Here is a 21,046-nt window from a genome sequence, read left to right as displayed (position 1 = left end):
CTTCATCTGGATATTTTTATTTATATTGAGGCCTGTAAGACAATAATATATGAAAGGTTCCAAAATATTTCTTACACGAGTGTATTTTTTTAAAATTTGTTAGTCCTGAAAAGGACTGTTTGGGAAAATTGAACATTTATTTAATATCTTGTCCAGTAGCCACCTCCATCTATGACATGTCTCAGGCGTCGAGGAACGGATTGCACAAGATGTCGAATATACCTGTTCGAAGTGCACACTTCATTCCAGGCATTGTTGACGTGGTCAAATAGTTCTTCACTTCTTCGAGGTGGTGGATCGGGCCAGCTTTCTTTCAAACATCGAACGACCTCAGCCCACATATTTTCAATTGGGTTGATGTCGCATCCCATGGGTGGCCAGTCAATTAGATGTATGTCGTTTCGTTCAGAAAACCAACGCTGAACAATGGCTGAATCATGGATGGAGGAGTGGTCTTGCTGGAAGTCAAAATTTCCCTCGGGATACAAAGCTCGCACGCCAGGAACCATAACATGCTCCAAAATGTGCACATACTGTATCCCGTTGAGACGTCCTTCTATGCGGTGTAGGTCACCTCCGCCACTGAGAGACATCCAATCCCAGACAGGCATGCTCACGCGTCCATGCCGACGTGAGTTAGCAAAAAAATTGGGATCAAATCGTTGTCCTTGATGCCGGTAGACCATCATTTGCAGTAGAAAATACTTTCTCGTCTGAGAAGATTACTCTATCCCAAATCCTATCAATATTTTCTTCAGCAAATGCTAGCCTATCAGTTCTGTGTGCATCCGTCAAGACCTCCTTCTTTGCTGCCCTTCGTGCCCGCAAACCAGAAGCAGCCAGCCTCCGCCAAACTGTCTGTGGGCAACCAGGAAAATCGGCCCTTGCCTTGAGATGAGTGGCTGACTGGAATGGATTGGCTTCACACTCTGCTATCAGCCGATCGTCTTGCACTGGTTTCGTAACACGGCCCCAGCTCTCGCGTCTTTTCCGTGATGCCTCACCAGTTTCTTCGTATCGAGCCCACCACCTCCTTGCTGTCCGTGCTGGAATGCCATACTGCTCGCCAGCTAAACCAGGTGACAATCCAGCTCCCTCGATCAAACCGATCACCCTTTATCTTGTGGATTTGTTGTAGTGCTCCATTCTTCGCGAGGTTGAAGAAAGAAATGTTGCATGCCTCTGTTTAGAGCGTAGTTGAAAGGAAATAAGGTCTTCTATTGGTATAGTTAATCACGTGATGCTGCAGTTGGTTCAAAGACGACTTCCAATTACATTCAGCCATGAAAAGTTTCGTACGAATTCATACCAGAAAAGGATGTCAAGAATAATAAAATAAATTTAACCATTATTTACAATTACATTACTTTCATTTAAGAAATAAATAAAGAATAATTATGACAAATGTGCTACAATGAGTGCTCTTTACATCCATGTGTAAAAGTATTTGGTATTACTAAACACGCACACACGTTCAGAACATCTGTAGCGTAGTTGTAACGTTTCAGACAAGCATACATCTTCTTACGTTCTTCTTTTCTCTTTGAGGTATTGGTTCAAACCCGGCTCAGCTTTCACGTTTTTTTTTATATAATACCTAGTAAAGTTTTTGTCACTATTTTTTCGTCCACAAAAAAAAACAATAAAAACAATAATTAAACGATCTTCTCCCCAAAATAATGATTGAAACATCATATTTATTCACATACTAAATCTATTCCACTCATAAAATTGATTCCTTCGGGTCTTAATGCAACATCACCGAAACATTCAAGTTTCAATGTTCATGTTGGAAATTGAACAATAAACAGTTTTGGGGACACATTGCTTTATATAAAACCTCATGTTATTATAGAAATATACACAAGAAGTTGAATGAAAGTATGCGTAAGGAATACTCTTGAAACTCTAGAGTTGTGATCATGCGATTTGTTTTTCATAGAGTAATCTGTTATATTCAAGGTTAATTATTTCAAATTTTTTGTATTCAGTAAATATCGTTTTCTGTGTTCACTTCAACAGAAAAGAAATGGAGCGGCTAGGATTTGAACCTGTGGTCTTTCATTTTAGATTAAAAAAAAATACACGTCTTACCAACTGTTCTACAAGGAAATAGACAAAAAGTTTCCTAACATGGTTGCGGCAACAACCACCTGCCAGTGCTCCAAACATTTCTTTGCCACAGATTGTGGATAAGTTCCTCTCTACAGAAATGCCCGGTATTTTGCAGTGTATTTTAGCTCAAATTTTGACTAAACTCATGTGAACTTTGATGAAGAGGATTTACCGGGATATCAACGAGGTGATTTCTGGATAGGCTTCCGAGGTTTCGAGAGCTGTGTTATCTTCAGGGATTGAAGGGATGACGGATAACGTGCTTATTACTGGCAAGCGTGGTTGTAACTGCGATTCCTCATGCTGCCGAATTTTATTTTCGGAAGGAGTATGGCATCGGACGTAAAATATATATACTGTTCTTGGATGATCTCTCTGTGTATTTCAGGAGGTGGAAGTAATGATGAAGCGTTTAGAATTTTCGGAAACCATTTCAATGATATTACTGAATCACGTGCCACGTGGAATGGCAGAATCAAGTAACGTATAAGCAAGTCTGAGGGTGGCTGTTTTGAATATTGCGAATTTGGTGGAAAGTTCGTTAGATATACTTTCTGTTGAAATAACAGTATTATTTTGTTGAAATTAGACAAGTATTTTGGATATAAAGCAGTGCCGAATTAATGATCATTCTCAAGTTTTGCATTTATTAGATGTCACGTAATATATAAATAGTTATTAGTAGATTTTTATTGCATCGGCCTCGGTCGCAAAAGGTATTTACTTACGTTTATTGGGGATTTATTATTAGATTTAGATGCATTGGAAGATCGAAGTGAGGGGAACAAGAACTGTCATTACTAAATAAACGACATAACATAACCAGTCTTAGCGAATTGAATACATTCAACTCTCTCGTTCGTTACAAAAATTCAATACATCAATGTAGTGGATTATTTCCTATTATAATTGTGTGTGTTTGTGTGTTAGTATTTTGAAATAATTAATATTTTAGGTGTGGAGTGAAGAGCGTACACAATACTTATCTTAAATTCCATTACTTGATTGATGATTTGGTTTAATTTACTTCGCCTTTGTGACGTTTTTGGTTAATCGCGAAGATGAGAATGGGTGATGGGATGATGAAATTGATGAAGGAACACTTACAAAGAACACCCATGCCTGACCAGGATTCGAACCCAGGATTAAATACCATTACCTACAGCATCCTGAATGCATATATATTATATGTAAATTAGTCATAATGTGTGTTAACTCAGCTTATGAAGAATAGCTAAAATACAAAAAGTTTTAACCTTAAATCCTGGCAAGCAACTGAATAAGCATTAACCTTCTTAGGGAGAAAATGTGCAGAAGAGACATCCCTTGAAGTGTGCATCGGATATTTTTACAGTGTTGAAATATCAATTGTCTCTGTTTAGCACACACACACACACACACACACACACACACACACACACAAAAAAAAATAGAGGGTGGGATTTGAACCCGCGACCTTTCAAGTATGTTGAAAAATATGGATACCAGCGTCTAACCAACTGCTCTACGTTAACTTAATGACAACATTCCCTTACAAACACGTAGATGTTTATGATAAAATCGATCTTCCTGTGTTCCAGCACGTTTTCTCCACAAGTCGTGAAATAAATGATTTCTTTTAGATCTGTTCGATATTGTGCAGGGCATTGTAAATAAAATGTCACATAAACTCCTAAGAAATTTGCCTCTTTCTACTGAAATTTGATGGCGATTTACTCCAGGTGGAGAAAACCCCTGTTCAATGTTTCAAACCTATGTGATATCAAGTCGAGCACGCAGGATTGTTACAATTTCGCACGATTCTCATTCTTCTTATTATTTCAATTTACTATTTCAGTTTCAGTGTGTATTATATTAGCGATTGATAGTTTATAAGTTCATGGAAAGTGCGAAATTGAATCCTTTCACCGCAGCGTTTTTCGTCTAGTTGAATGACGAACTCAAAGTTGGCTACTTTCAGCTGGCGCTGAAGTGCAATGTTGCTAAGTTTACGATTTTGGGACTTAGAATTCTTTCGGGGCGGTCAAATAAGATGATGTGAAGTGTACAAAAACAGTCAATTTAGGGTTCAAAAGTGGTAAATAAAATGAAATTTCGCTGTTATAGCGGTGAAAAAGCAATATATAAAATTACATTTTAGTTTTAAAAATGTGAATATAATCCAAAATTTGATTTAAAAATTGTACTATTACACGAAATAAACATATCCCTTCCAATAGCACATTAAATCATTACCAGAATATTAAGTTTATTCCTGTATAAAGGAGTCCAATTTTGCTTCTCAAATATTTACAGCAGAATTAATCAATTTCCCGTGAATTGCATAACTCACAGGATACTTCAGACTTCAGAAAGTGTCGTGTCGGTATATAAACGGTAAATTTCGTGTTTAAGAGTCTATTTCGCATTTTGCAGTTCATTTCGCATCATTTCGTAACAAAACAGGGTAGGAAGATGCACCTCTCACCTTTCAGAAACATGAAAAATTAACATTAGAATGTGTTATTTCACATTTCATGTTTTTGTCAAAAACAAAATATGCATGCCTCTACTGATAAGAAAAGAAAAGTTCAAATTTTCACCACCAGGTGGAAATGTGGTGCTTAAATTACAATAGCCAGAAGGAGGACATGTTGGTACAGCAGTTTTCAACTTGAATGACCGTTTGGTGAAGTGTGATAAATGATTCAGCAGCAGGATGTTGTTCACCATGCACCAGATTTCAGTGCCACATGTTCACCTAACGGTGAAAATTGGAACTACTTTTTTATATAGGCATTTACTTCCACGTGGTCTGCATAGCCTCTATACCAAGTTTCACTAAAATCCGATGCTTGGAACAGGCTTCAGAGGGCTCTAAGTAGGGGTAACCACCTGCCACATCTTATATGTACTTCATGGGTATTAGGGTTCCCCTGTAGGAGTTTCAAAATTTCGATGTTGACCTCCTATTGTGAGGACAATTGGGGAAGTACTTGACTTCAGTAGTAGCACACACTAGTCTCAAAATCCAGAAGAAAGAAGTGAATGGGCTCGACATGCCAACCATGTGTTATCCAATGAAAAGCCATGTAGCAGGGCGTGACCCTCACAGGGCTGTTGCATCATGGAATTATGAGCATTGATAAAAAATTCATGGAGGTGCATCCTAACAAAATATATATTAAATTGTTATTGCTTATTCATTTTGGAAAATGCTCATCAGTGCACAAATTTCACACAAAATATATTCTATCTTGCTATGTAAATAACTCTAGCACCATACCTTCTATTAGGGACATGACAGAGTATTGTTTTCTTAGTATGGTCACAATTTATGTATTGTAGTTTTCTGAAGTAACTATCTAGATATTCTTTTGTAAGACACAGCATGTTGTTTTCACTGTTTCCATGTGTTAATTAAAGAAGGAACTGAACCATTCAATTTCTTTGTGGATCATTTGCAACTTGTATCTGATCAGTAGGATGTCAGGTTTTGCTAAATTTCATGTCAGTCCACCTCTATATGTTTTCCAGTGTTTCCTCATGAAAACTTATGTTGCAAATCTTTATTAGTAATGTGGTATATGTGATTGCAGTTTATGGCAAATTGTTATTAATCAATTATGTATTATTTATAGGCCTTAACTGATGCATTGAAAACCTGTGAACCAATTCAGTTGGAATTAGATAGGAATGTAAGGGTTTTACTGCCGTCACAAGCCAGGAAGCAGGTTGAATTGCCACCAGTATTTTTCAATATATCTCCTGAAGAATTGAAGCGAGAGCAGCAGTTAAAGTGCGTAAACCATTTGAATTGCAGTTCAAGTTTCCAATTCCATTTCAATTTTAATGTATACATTTTTCATTTGTTGGCAGTTGTTTATATTGATCATGTTACACCCCATTCCTTATTCTGTTTATGTTACTTTACATATAACATGAACGAAACTTCACATATATAACTCTCATATGACATAACTTTTCCTTGTGACAAATGAAGAATAGATTCTATAAGACTACTGACCAGGCTGTCACTACTACCCCTGAAGACGAGAGTGACGTTAGCTCTTGAAAGCTTGGAAATCCTTCCAGAACTTACCTGGTGTTAATTCATTCTAATGAGATATCTATCTCCGCATAACCGCCAAACAGATATCTCAATTTCTGATAAATTCAATGAAAGTTAAACTTTTATGTTTTTGATAACCGGTGTCTGAAAAATCATGCAACCGAGACTTTGAACACATGTAACTTTCGTACAAGAAGCAATAGAGGCATGAACCTTGCACCTGGTATTAACTTTGTCTATGTGAGTATTTTTTAAACATTAAGCAAGAAAATGATTCTCTACATGAACCTTCAATATGGGGGAAAAGTTACTAAGGTGTAAAAAAAAGTTTTTGTATGAAGTAAAAAAAAAATACATGAATATAAGATGGCTATGGAGTCGCCTGCAATAATTTTCGACGTGTATCAATGGTCGCTGTGGGTATTTATTGAATTGAAAAAGGAAGGATAAAGTTTTATGCATTACAGATGATTTATGGGGTTAATTACGACATATTCATAAAAAAGTATGTGTTTTCAAAATTATGAGGTATACTGGCAACATTGGTCATGTCAGAGAGCAGCACCAAGTGTGCCAGACATCTGGCTATCTTATTCAATCAATTCCCAGGTGAAAGAGGGGCCTCCCTGATGGCACAGTGGTAGCGTCGTCGCCTTGTAATCAAGGGGTCCCAGGTTTGATACCCGGTGGAGGCACAAGTAATTCGGATTTCACTTTAAAACTGTAGGTCCAGTCCCAATTAGCCTTACTGTGCATAAAGTGGACTTAAAACACCAAATCAATCAACCAGATGAAAGAAAAGACTTGACATTTATCGACCAATAAAATAACCTACGTACCTAGCTTTTGTCCATGTGGTGAGTCTGGAGTCGTGGTTTTCATAGTTATGCTATAAAAATATACTATACATTTGGTAGGACAAAACATTACACATCTTGAGATCTATTTCAAGGTATCTGGATGAAATGGTGAATTTGTTTTGACAAAATAAGTGTGAACCTTGTTGCTGATGCATTCTCATATTAGACATAGGCAAATACACAATAAAGAAAGATGAGACGTAAAGTTTTCGTGCAATTTACACACATGATTTTGTTTTACTTTCCTTACTGTTATGATTCAAACAGGGAGCCCTGCCTTCACATGACATTATGCTAAGCACTATTTTTAATAGAGGCCAGTTATTGGGTCTTGGATATGGGCATATCGGTTTATCGATAAAATTACCGATTGTTTTACCGATCTGATAAATCTATAAATATCTTATAATTTAGTGCAAACTTCTGCCATTTTGTTATAATTTTTATGGATAATCTCAATGCCCTATTTTTGAAAGAAGTGAATGTCTAAATATGCAACTTCTTTTGCACTGAAGTCGCCTCGAAACAAACATTTATTAAAGAGGTCAATGAACCATTCGGGTTCAAGGACCATTTTTAACTTTATATCGGATCCGTAGATTATCGGTATCAGTAAATTTTATATCGGTATTGGTCAAAATTTCATATCGGCCCATCCCTATAATAATAATATTACTTTCATTAAGTATATAAATAGCTCCTTATGTGCTAGTGAAATGTTGGCTTTTTAACTATTTCTGCGGTGCCCGTGTGTATTTACACACCTGATTTTACAGAGGTGAGGAAAACGTTAGTTATTTATTCCTTTTTTTGTTATGTTGTAGGGCTGAAGGTGTGGAGAAAAGTCTGATGTTACGAACCAAAGCTATGAGGGAAAGGGAAGAACAGAGGGAATTGAGGAGGTACAGATATGCCTTAATCAGAGTAAGATTTCCAGATGGAATACTACTACAGGTAATTTATAATTTAGATGTGAAAATTCATATGTTTCTACATTGTTGTAACTTTCCTCTGCATTTTAACATAATCATTTTTCTTGTGATTGGAAATTCTGATTCATTGCAATAAACTTGTAGCATGCTTATAATATTCTTTATTGTTTATAGCTCCAATTTCATTCATAACGTTTTTATTTTCTTTGGCCATTAACCTTTAAATGTCGTGGCTGTTTTACCCATGCCGGGCGTATTTTCAGCGGGAAGTTTAAAATTACGCATGTGCTCATAGTTACCAAGATACAAATTTTTAGTATCACTAGATCACTAGAGTTACAAATTTTAGCCCTGCTTTTCAGTGCAGATTAGGCTACAAGCCTATGGTTGAAGAAAAAAACAATTTCCATGTATTAAGTAAAAGTAGAAGACAAAATTTTTAAATCTTATTTTTTTTTAAAAGAAATTTAATCATAGGCCCCACGTAGAACCCAGAACATGAGGGTTCAAACAGGATCTGCACATTTCCTGATATGTTTTCAATTCTTGTGGCAAGAATTGTGCACTTGCTGTTTATACTTTTGGAGAAAAATAATTTCTAACATAAAAGCCGTGCTATTTTCTTCGGCAGAATATTCTTCCCTCTCCCCCATAAATATAGCCAGAATTAAATTAAACTTTACTAATAGGATGCCTCATGGCTCATGTAGCACTCAAAACTTGTACCTACTTGAGTTGAATTATGTTTCAACACTTGAAAAAAACCAAATGTGACATACATGCCATATTAAGGTGGTCCAAATTATGATAGCAAAAAGTGAGGTAGCTCAAAACATTTTTCCACATACTTTATTTTTGTCCTCTAGTACTGACTTACTTGTCTGTACAATGCTAACTTGATGGATGCATATTTGGAGGTTCCGCCATTGTATACATTTTTTTTTCTCAACGGATAGATTCCAAAATGTTTGTGGAAATAATGAAAGTAATCCAAAATATTTTCCCCATTATTTATATATATATATATATATATATATATATATATATATATATATATATATATATATATATATAAAAAGTGAAAGAGGAGAGAGGAAACACTCAGCGGACAAAGAAAAAATTCAAATTTTCGTGATGGTATATCACATCTTCAGGAGTACAGAGACGTTGTATAACTAAGTGACTAGAGGGAAGAGTAATCATGACCTGCAGTGTTGCCAGGTCCCGAAGGGAAAAAAAGGGTTGACAGTACCACAAAAAAAAAATGGTTCTTTCGCCTGGCTTGTCAAAAACTGTGAGTGGTGGGGGGGGGGGGGGGGTTGGTTGGTTTTCCAGTCCACGGACAAACCCACCCCTACCAGATCCATGACCACCAATGACCCTAACCCACTCAAAAACAACCAGACTGTACTCAATTTATCCAGCCATAAACTGAGCACTGATGAAATAGCTGTTTTATCCAAAGGCCTCACCTTCTCCCCCACAACTCCCCCCAACCAATTCCGCCTACTTTTTGACATACACACATTTGCTCGCAACCTCCGATGGCAACATTTCTGGGCCAAAAATCCTTCACTCCAAACTACTACCAGTGAAACCCACCCGAGCCTCCTTCAATTTAGTCCCCCTCCTCCCAAGATCCACACCCCCTGCCCACCAACCACCCCTTGGAAAGATACATCACTGCCGTCATTTCCACCACCTCTGACAGCTCATTCTTAAATAACTTTCACAACCAACCTAACCTCAAACCCCCCCCAACAGAAAGCTCTCAGAGACCTCCGCAACAACCACAACATCAAAATCCTCCCAGCTGACAAGGGGTCCACCACGGTGGTCTTGAACTCTCAAGACTACCTGGCGGAAGCCAACCGCCAGCTGGCTGACCCCTCCACCTACAAACCCACCACAGTTGACCTATCTGCCGAACACCTCACCAAAATCCGGGACTTCATTCACACCCGTGGCCCCCCTGAAGGCCTAACAGCTCGTACCACCGCCATGTTAATACCTGACAATCCCCGCACCCCCACCTTCTATCTATTGCCCAAAATCCACAAACCTGGCAACCCTGGTAGACCCATTGTGTCCAGCTACAACTCACCTACAGAATGAATCTCAGCCTTTGTTGACTCCCATCTCCAGCCTCTTGTGAAAGCTCTGCCCTCCTACCTCCGTGACACCAACCACTTCCTCCAGAAAATCAGCACCCTCCCACCATTGCCCCCAAATACCATCCTTGCCACCATTGATGTCACTTCCCTCTACACCAACATACCTCACTCCCATGGCCTCCGCTCCATAGAATTCTATCTCAATAGCAGACCCAAACCTCGCAACCCCAGCACCAACTTCCTGACCCACCTAGCCCACCTTGTCCTCACTTGTAACAACTTCACCTTTAAAAAAAAAAAAAAAAAAGGTAAAGTGTTCCTCTGTGCTTAGCACCACGCCATGAAGGCGTATAAGGGGTGTGGGGGTAACGCCCCACACTTTCTTGATCCGGTCGTGAGTTGGGGTGATGTGATCAGCATCACGCCCCTGACCGCCTTTACCCCCCAGGGTTTCCCCCAGGTACCCATGTTATTCGACGCTGGGTGGGCGCCGGGGCCGCTTCCATCGTTAGAAAAGTTCCCGGATTTGAACCGGCCGGGGATCGAACCCGGGACCTTTAGCATGGTAGTCAGACGCGTTACCGACTGAGCCACCGCGGCCACCAACAACTTCACCTTTGAAAACCAAAATTTCCTACAGATCCGAGGTACAGCCATGGGTACCAGAATGGCCCCATCCTATGCAAACCTCTTCATGGGCAAACTTGAGCAAGAGTTTTTGGCTACCCAACCCCTCCAACCCCTCCTCTGGCTCCACTTCATCGACGACATCTTCATGCTCTGGACACATGGAGAAGCATCCTTGTCAGCTTTCCTGGACCAACTTAACCACTTCCGTTCCCTCAAATTCACCTGGATGCACTCCCCCAACCAGATCACCTTCCTGGATGTGGACGTGCACGTCGAGGGAGGACACCTGACTACCTCCATCCACATAAAACCCACCAACCACATGCAATACCTACACTTCTCCAGCTCCCACCCATTCCACACCAAAAAAGCCATTCTCTGGCCCTCAGGGGACAGCACCTGAACACTTCACCCACCTCCCGCCAGAATTATAACCTCAGCCTACACCAGGCCCTGGTTAACCGTGGATATCCCTCCATCCTGGTCACCAAGCAAATATTGCGAGCTGCCTTACATACAACTACCACCAAGAAACCTGCTGCCACCAACCCACCTGCACTCATCACCCAATATCATCCCCACCTCAACAAAATCAGGCACACACTGCACTCTCTTCTCCCAATTCTCCACAGTGCTCCTGAAACCAAAAACATATTTCCCGACAAACCCAGAGTGTTTTTTCAAACGCCCCCCCCCCCCCAACCTCCAAAACATCCTGGTCCACAACACTCCTTCACCACACATCCAACACCCCCCTGCCCATAAATGCAACCGCCCCAGGTGCAAGACCTGCCCCATCCTCATCACTTCTCACACCCTCCAGGTGCACACGGCCACTGGCAAATTTACCCTCCATCCCAAAGGGACCTGCCATGCCTCAAACCTTATCTACATCCTCACCTGCAACATCTGTGGTGATTTTTACCTGGGGGAAACATCAATGGCCCTCAACCTCCGCCTCAATAACAACCGCTCCTCCACCCACAACCTGGATTTCACTGTCGCCGTCCTTACCAACCACCACAACATCAGTTTCAACGACTGCTTCCGGGTAGCGATCATCCATCTCCTACCCCAACCAGCCAACACCTCTGTTCGATCATCCATCTCCTACCCCAACCAGCCAACACCTCTGTTCGCAAAAGATGGGAGAGGGCCTAAATAACGGCCATGAGTGCAACCACTCCACCTGGCCTGAACAAGGCCTCGTTCTATGCACCGCTTCTTCTTCGATGGGGACCTGGCAACTCTGCAGGGCCCCAACTTCCAGTTCCGTCTATTTCTCCTCACACCGATGATGCTATGAAATTAGCGAAAATTTTGAATTTTTCTACTGTCTGGTGAGTTTCCTTTTACCTTCTTTGATTTTTATTAGCCCTTTTGGCCCTCCTTGCTTTTATCCATTATATATATATATACACACACACACATATATACACACCTATACTTCCGACTTAAATGTGGGTGGAATTTTAACTTAATTGATGGACTCTTATTATACACATCTTTATTTTTTGAGGATGAAGTATGTCATCGCTTATTGTGAGATCTTTGCCACCTAAATGCACCCGATGTTCAGAATGTTGTAGCAAGAGATGGTAAATTATTTGCCACTTGCTCTTGATGTCCAGCAACCAAAGGATGATTATAAAGGAGTTCTGTTCCTTTATCTTCTGTTTCTTGGAGGAAGAAGTGGAAATGAATCATTTCGAGCTCCTGGTGCAACTCATCGTGCTCAATGGATGAGTATTTTTTTTTTTTTGCCACTTAATGCACAGAAAGACTAACGGGACTGGATCTACAGTTTAATGTAGGATCAGAACTACTACGTATGTCTACCAGGTATCGAACCTGGGACCCCTTGACTACAAGGCGACGACATTACCACTACTCATCTGTGGATGACCAAATGTACCTATGTGCTAAAGATGTTCCTATATTGGCATCAATTGCACGAGAAATCAGGAATATAACTGACTAAACTTTGTTTGTGAGCTTGGTCTACAGCAAACAGTGCAATGACGCTCCTCTTGGAATTCAAGTTTCCTTGAATGATATCCCATTTCTGAGTGTCCTCAAGACATATATGAATGGGATTGAGGCTACCAAGACATAAGGAGTATTTTGCGGACGTCTTTAGCTTCATAAACAATACTAAAAATAGTATAAAATTAGTTTTAAAAAAACTACTTACGTAAGTGAGTATGCAATTGTTAAAGAACGACGTTTCAAGGTACAACTGCCCCCTTCATCAGGTTCACAATTCTTTCTAAGCACTAAAACATAATTGGAAAGTGTAATATGAGGATTAGGTAGAGGTTTGGGATAAAAACACTTAAAAACTGTCCTTCACATTTCAATTTAAAAAAACCTCACTATTTAAAAGACCCATTAAAGCTGAAAACACCCATATCCATTAAGATCCCTTAGAAACGGGAACTCGTAAAAAAGTTACACTGGTGAAACAACTACAATTGGAGAAGAGGTGAAAGCTATTTCTCCTCTATCCCATTCCTACTCTCCCCTACATTTACATCACCAATCCAGCACAAACTCACGTTCTACACAGGCAGCTCTGCCGACTTCCAGAGTAACATGGAATCCAATGTTAGGTTCTTTTTTGGTTACTTTGTCCCACTTTTTGAAAAGCCTTAGCCATCCCTCTTCCAAGTTACCATCATCCCGATTAAGTTTTACATTTCTCCCCATGCAAATATTTGCAGCCTCGTAAACATTTCTTTTCAATTTATTCCCTTCTTTTCTGATAACCTCCCTCTTGATAATTTTATGCCTGCTCCCGATTATATGCTCTGATAGCCCTGTTTTGGGGAACTCTTCTCTAATGTCATCATCATGTTCACCCCATCTTACACACATGCTTCTACCCGTCTGTCCTATATACTCTTTTCCATATTCGCATATGATTCTGTATTCACCTTGAAATCCCTCGGGATTTCCTTTCCCTTTATCCCACTTTTTCTACTCTGTAAAATGTTTTTCCAAATTCCGGGGGGCCCTTCATCCCACATTTAATCCCATATTCCCTTACCGTTTTTTCAATTTTCTCCGATACCCTTTTGAAGTAGGGGATCCCAACAAAACTAACTATCCCCTTACTTTTTTCTTCCTCTTTCCCGTTTTTCTCATTCGTGTCTATGTTTGTCTCTCTTTTGATGATTTTATGTGCTTTTCCGGCTATCCTATTCAATTCATGTTTGGTGAACCCATTCTTTCTTCCCACCTCCATAATCCATTCTACTTCCTTTTCTTTTTTGTCCTCTTTGTTGCATAATCTTCTTGCTCTAATGAAGAAATTGAGAAAAACGTTTGTTTTTATTTTCCCAGGATGTTCTGATTTTTTATTTATGTACATGTCCTCGGCTAAGCGGTTTATGGTACACACCGGTCTTTATTACCTTATCCGATTTTGTAATACTAAGATCCAAATAATTAATCATATCGTCTACAAGGTTTTCCCTTGTGAATTTAATCCGTGGGTCTTGTTTTTCTAACTCTTCAAAAACATTATCAAGATCTCCTTTCTTTCCTATAATTAGTATATCATCGACGTACCTCCCGTAAAATTTGATAGCAACCCCTGTTTGTAACAGAGCAGCCTTTTCTATATAGTGTATGAAGATGCTGGCTACAATACCAGAAACCTGGTTGCCCATTGCTAGCCCCTCTTTCTGCCTATACATCCGATCATTCACATAGAAAAAGTTATATCCAATTACCAGTGTAAACCATCTAACATGTTCCCAAGCTATTAATATATCAACCCCTTTTTCTAATAGCCATCTCTGTAGACAATCGGCTGCTTTCCCTCTGAGTACACTTGGATACAAATTGACCACGTCAAAGCTGCTAATTTCATTCTCTTTCTCAATTTCAATGCTCTTAATTAATTTCTTAACTTCCAACGAGTTTTTGACACTGAACTGGGTGGAATCGTTCACTTTATTAACCCTATTCACTAAGACTTTGGCTAACCCGTAACCTGGATGTTTATATGTTGGGATTATGGGTCTCAAGGGGACACCTATTTTATGCATCTTGGGTATACCGAAAGCCCTTGGAATCCCACCCTCTTTGACGTGTTTTATAAGTTTCTTTTTTCCCCGCTTCCTAATGCAATACTAGTTTTGATCCCTTTTCTGACCTCATTCTTAATTTTGTTAATCGGGTTCCCCGTGATTTCCTCAAAATTGTCACTCTCAAAGCTCATTTTGCGTTAGCGCAAAGTAAAAAAATGGGTTAAGGATAGAAGGGTATACCTAATGAGATCGGATAAAGAGAACATAATGGGAAGGGAGGAATATCATAGAAAGTTGAAAATGAGCTTTGAGAGCAATGAAAAAAGAACCTAACATTAGATTCCATGTTACTCTGGAAGTCGTCAGAGCTGCGGGTGTAGAACGTGAGTTTGTGCTGGATTGGTGACGTAAATGGAGGGGAGAGTAAGAATGGGATAGAGGGGAAATAAGTTTCACCTCTTCTCCGATTGTAGTTGTTTTACCAGTGCCAGCTGTGCAATCGTGCATGTTTTTAACTTTTTTACGAGTTCCCGTTTCTAAGGGATCTTGATGGATACGGGTGTTTTTAGCTTTAATGGGTCTTTTAAATAGTGAGGTTTTTTAAATTGAAATATGTCAAGGACAGTTTTTAAGTGTTTTTATCCCAACCCTCTACCTAATCCTCATATTACACTTTACAACGCAGCATTATGTTTTAGTGCTTAGAAAGAATTGTGAACCTGATGAAGGGGGCAGTTGTACCCTGAAACATCGTTCTTCAACAATTGCATACTCACTTACGTAAGTAGTTTTTTTTAAACTAATTTTATACTATTTTTAGTATTGTTTATATTATATAGTTAGTAATATGCACGCAGCCACAATATGTTGTCTTTAGCTTCTTTGACACCTGGTTGCAGTTGCCTTTTTCAATGATGAAGTGACCACGGAAACAAAAGAGAAAATGACTCAGAATTTACAAGATCTTCGATCTCCGCTCGACGTCTGCAGATCATAGATGAAGTGGATAATCTGAAGTTAGCAAACCTTGCGACAAAATGACCTCTTTATTCTTTGATGTATTGATGTAGGAAAGTAAAACAAGATCTCAAATCTTTCTGCAAAAACATCGAAAGGAATGGACGGACGATTCTGTTTCCAATTAACTTCATCATAGGATCTCACAGATGAAAGTAGTGAATAACACAGCGGAACGAGGCATCGCCCTATTACAAAAGTATGATGAAACTCAGAAAAGGGATGAAGAAGAGATATAGTTGCTTCTTCATATAGTAGAAACCCATAGATTTTTTTTTCCCAATATTATCAAAAGCAAATTTATTGTCTTCTAAATGTTTTATTGTCTTTATGGGTTCTAAATGCAACTTAATTAGATAAAAAATATAAATTGGGGTGACCCCTAAATATTGTTTGGAATAAATTTTGGAGAGTTTTTAGTTACATGTGAAGGAATAAAAATATCCATGAGGAGAATGGAAACTCGTACATCTGGATTTTTGAACCACTCCAATGTCACATCACGGTGTTAGAACATTAAATGAATGCATTATGTTGTTTTCATTGGTCATTAAATTAATCTGTTATGTTGTTTATAATTTGTATTATGTAATTTCTGACCCTAGTCCTGTTCGTAGACATAAACCTTGTGTACAAAAGTATGAGATTATGAGTTGATCTGATAGAGGACCTTTTACTTGACAGAAAACATATGTAGCCATCACCACTTTTGCATTTTAAATTTGGATAATTTTGATAATGGGCTTTTGGTTCTCGATGATTTATAATAACATAAAAAAAGGTAGAAGCTGTGCATTGCACCGTGAAATGAAGGCACGTTGAGTGTGCATGGAGGTAGGGCCCCACCTGTTCTTGATCTCTACCATTTTTGGATTTAATGTGATCAGCTCAACACTCCAGCTGCCTTTACCCACCACCCCTCTTCCAGGTACCTTCCGAGTATTGAACCTGGAACCACATTTACGAAGCAATGACGTTACCATTATGTCATCCGGGGAGGTCTGACCTTTGCCATTTGAAATTTTCAAGGTATCAAGGTAGTCACCTTTCGACTCGCCATGCATTTTCGTGATGTGGTATTAATAGTTTGTGTAAAAGCATTATCTATTACAAAGTTACAGACTTGCCTGGTGCGTGTGAATAATTGGAGACACAATACATACATTTACTTTCATACTATACAGTAATTTGTTGTAAATAATGTTATCTTTCTATAGGGAACCTTCAGGGTGTACGAAAAGTTCTCGGCTGTGATAGAATTTGTAAGAGAAAATTTATCAAGTGACTGGATGCCTTTCATGCTGTCTACTTCAACGGGGATAAAACTGGATGAACAAGATACCACCTTGCTGGATCTCCACTTAGTGCCTGCAAGCATATTGAATTTTGCCTGGGATGAGGCCGTGGCTAACGATGTCCAACTTCAAACGAACAAGGAGTTCGGATACCTCAAGGAAGAAATATTAGCATTGGTCACACCGTTGTGATTATTGTATGTAATTTTGACAATGGTTTTTACTGATAATTTCAGTACATGTAGACTGCAAATCTTATCATTTGCGCTCCCAGTTCTTTCTTTGTCAAAGTAATCTTTGCTTACATGTCCTCCCTTCAATATTTTTTTAAACAAAAGTACTTCAAGATATATTGTATCTTTATAGTATGCCAAATATATTACATCGATATTATGGTATTAGCTTGGGCCTAAGGTACAGGCTCTCTGCTGATCACATTGATGTGAATAATTTTCTAGTCCAGTAATTTTTCAAGCAAATTTCATTTCTGATTTTCTCACTTATCTACTCTTTTTAAACGGCTAAATATATTTATGTAACCCATAGCAGTAACTTGCATATTTCCACTGGTAAAAATATGTATACATTTTTCAGTATTTTAAATGTTTTTTAATGTGTTCACAACAGATATAAATTTTAAATGTGAATGTATACTTAAACATGTTGTGTGCATGTGTCATGCTTGCACCCTTTTTTACATTTATGAACAATAATTAGTCAAAATTAATGGATTTACTTTGAGTACTGGAACATAGAAGATAAATACAGCTTCAATTATTCAGAATATGTATTCTTTAAAATTCCTATTTGTGTTGGTTTTCATCATTTGTTGAAGGAAAACAGCTTAGAATACATGTAATTGTAAAACATGTTTCTGGAAATTGACACTTTAAAAAAATGTATCATTTGATTATGAGACCTAGTTTGATAGATCATGAAAATAGGTGAACTATTTACTTCCATCTTGTAAAAAGTACAATATATTTGTAAATTTTGTTCAGATATATTAGATGTTTAATAGCGAGCATAGGTTGCTAATGTATATATTTACTGTTGTATTTATGACTTGTTATGTAGATTGCTTTTGGCATGTTTCAAATTTTTGTGAAGGAAGGTTGTGACGGCAAAAGGTATGAAGCACAACAAGAAAGGTACCAATTGTAACATGGTTATAAAGTTACTTTGAAACTCAGGTAAAGTTACAGGGCGTTTTTGAAATGTTAATAAAAGGCTGTTTAATAGAAATATATTGATGATGCTGGTGTTAGTCATAGCTGAAATATTGAACATTTATTGTTTTTCTGTTTGGTAATTTGTTTACTTTACTTATATTTTTTCTATATTAAGAGACCGCAGAAAAAACGTCAGTCTTACTTTTATTTGTCAACATTGGCCAATATGCTGTTCATATTACATAATTTCTGCAGGTGCAAAAATTGCTAGATATGAAAAAGCGTGTATTTTCTCTCTGATAGTCATATTTTCTTTGGACTCGACAAAGACTACATACAAGCTCTGTTTAAAAGAATATCAGCCATACTGTTCAATTCATGATTTCTGAACAAATCATATAAAACAGATTTTTTGTTAAGAGTCATGTAAAACATGTATTAACATGCATAAGTGTACTAATCTTTATTTGGATTAATTTCTAGTTTCAATCTTTTACAAATTGTAATTAATTTTGATTGATAGAATCATATATTTTTTTAATAAAAAAATCTTGTTTTGTTTTGTACCTTTCAGGGAATCTGAAGTTGAAATTGTCCATGTAATAGCAGTCTTGAATTACTTCATTAAAATATTCAATAAAAACTGAAGTATACAGAATTGTAATGGGTTTTCATTGCCCCAAAACTGTCTAGGTCCATAGCCACAACACCATTTTAAATTGCATCAACTTACTATGAAATTAAGAGTCTGTATCATATTTTAGTTTCTTAAATTGTTTTCTATTTTTTTAATCTTGGGCTGCTGAGTGGTAGCTGTTTTACCACCTCCATGTGGTAACAATTAATGCGTAATTTCTTCAAAACTACACATGATATCTCAGTTGTCTATTTTGTGAATTTGTATACATATAAAGGTATGACATTCTCGAATTGCAAAATAATATATCTGTTGTTACTATTATTAGCAAGTGCAATTTCAAAATGTCTTTATTTGCATTGTAGTAGAAATGTACCACTGCTACATACATTTTTTTTAATTTTCGATTTTCTTCTTCCTTTGACTTTCACTATTGGGAAGTCAAAATGTATAAATTTCACCTTCGCTAAAAGCCCTGTCATTCCGAAAAATACAAAGCTGATTTCATCTCTCTACGAAAATTAGTTCTCGAGCTACGATTTTTTTGGACTTTGTGCTCCAAGTTCGAAAAGCATGCGGCTGGAAAGTGCTTGTCTGGAAGGGACTAACAAGCAGGAGAGTTTCTTGTCCTCTAAAGGTTAAAGTTAGTTGGTGGGTGGAGAGGGTCTGAATTGAATCTCCTTTTCGTGGTAAAAATCTAAATTGTTACCTAAGATAACATATAATCTAGCAATCAAGTGTCTATGGTGAATGGTTAGCAGTTAAATGTCTTTCATATATTAGGTAAGAAGATACTGAAAGCCTTCTACCCTAACCTGACCTAAATCTAGAACAACTCTAGGTCTCATTGGCATCCCATTTTCAAATACTCTATAGTTGTTGAGTACAAGTAATAGTACATATAAGACATGTTTTCTTGAAAAAATTCAAAGATCCGTTTTGGACAGCCAAATTTTGATTACACCACCTTAACCCCCCTCCCCAGATAATATTTTGCATGTAATACCGTGTGAAAGAGTTATTCAAGACGTTTCCAACGGCATCTGAATCACTTCTATAGGTTCCCAGATTGCCAAAATATTGCAATTTAAAATTAACAATGTGATGAAACAATTGGTCGAAATTGCACATTTTGCACCCTTGTAATTTCGGTAATAGATATGGTTTGGCAACTTTGCATAGGTTCCTCCCTCGGATGGCCCTTTCAGTATGCAAATTGAAATGATTCAACAAGTGTGTGGCTGAAAAGTGCCTCTTCATTTGTTGATTTCACATTGAATGACTCCCTACTTGACAGGCACACACTAACTGTCCCCAGGTGGCATGCACAAAAGATCTTTCTTTGCAGATGCACTACCGCCAATTTCCTTGGGACCAGCATGTGTTGAGTGTTCAAAAAATAACCAAGTTGCAATTAGAGTTACTTTAGACAACACAGTTACAGTTACTGGTACTTGAAAAGTAACTAAGTTGCTTATACAATTACTTTCTGTTCGAAGATTTTGCAACGTCCACCCACGCAGTGCTCAGCACCACGGCGCAGGAGTACTGGTACTGGCTGCGTTCAACACGCTAAACACTGCAGTTGGGTGGTCGGCAAAAGTTTACCCATATGTGCTAACTGATTCAGTCGTAGTACAAAGACTCAGAAATATCTCAGGGCTTGCTGGGTGTAAAGAAAGACTAAACCAGGTTTATATATATATCTGTAACAGTTTATTATAATCGTATCACAAAGATGTCTGTTAGCACACTTACTCACGTGTCTTTACCTTTACCCTTACCACTCACGTGCATTTACCTGTACCACCTTTATACTCGAAGAGATAAGGGGGGTAGCAGGGAACATCCAATTCATTCCTCACAGTGAGGCGCCAATGGGGAGTATGGGGACCTAATTTTATTTAGGGCCTGGTCGCCGTATGTTGTCTGGAAACCCAACGCCACACTACCCTGGCGGGGTGCCGCAGGTTGATAGGGGAAGGAAACCTCTCGCAGCAAGCGGAGCGGGTCCTCTCACTCGAAAGTGGAGTTGTTCTCTCTCGCCAATAAGCGGAGTGGGGTATCTCTCACTCGAAAGTGGAGTGGGTTCTCTTGCCAAAGGCAGAGTTCAACCTCTCTCGCTGGAAGGCGGAGTGCGGCTTCTCTCGCCCGCAGGCGGAGGACAACTTCTCTTGGGTGCTTGG

At 38.5% G+C, this 21,046-nt stretch overlaps 1 protein-coding gene across 1 annotated transcript in view; it reads left to right on the top strand.

The window, feature by feature from the left end:
* Gint3 (GDI interacting protein 3) overlaps window positions 1-18,881 on the top strand; it is a 32,434-nt gene extending 13,553 nt beyond the window's left edge. Inside the window, exons 6-8 of the mRNA XM_083131935.1 lie at window positions 5,736-5,893; window positions 7,851-7,980; window positions 16,974-18,881. Coding sequence (XP_082988061.1) covers window positions 5,736-5,893; window positions 7,851-7,980; window positions 16,974-17,243 — 558 coding nt within the window. The 3' untranslated portion in view covers window positions 17,244-18,881. The remainder of the gene's footprint in view (window positions 1-5,735; window positions 5,894-7,850; window positions 7,981-16,973) is intronic.
* Window positions 18,882-21,046: the final 2,165 nt, after the last annotated feature.

This window comes from Lepisma saccharinum, chromosome 1, assembly GCF_977018435.1.
Source record: "Lepisma saccharinum chromosome 1, izLepSacc3.1, whole genome shotgun sequence".
NCBI lineage: Eukaryota > Metazoa > Arthropoda > Insecta > Zygentoma > Lepismatidae > Lepisma > Lepisma saccharinum.
This window is presented reverse-complemented; position numbering and strand designations above follow the sequence as displayed.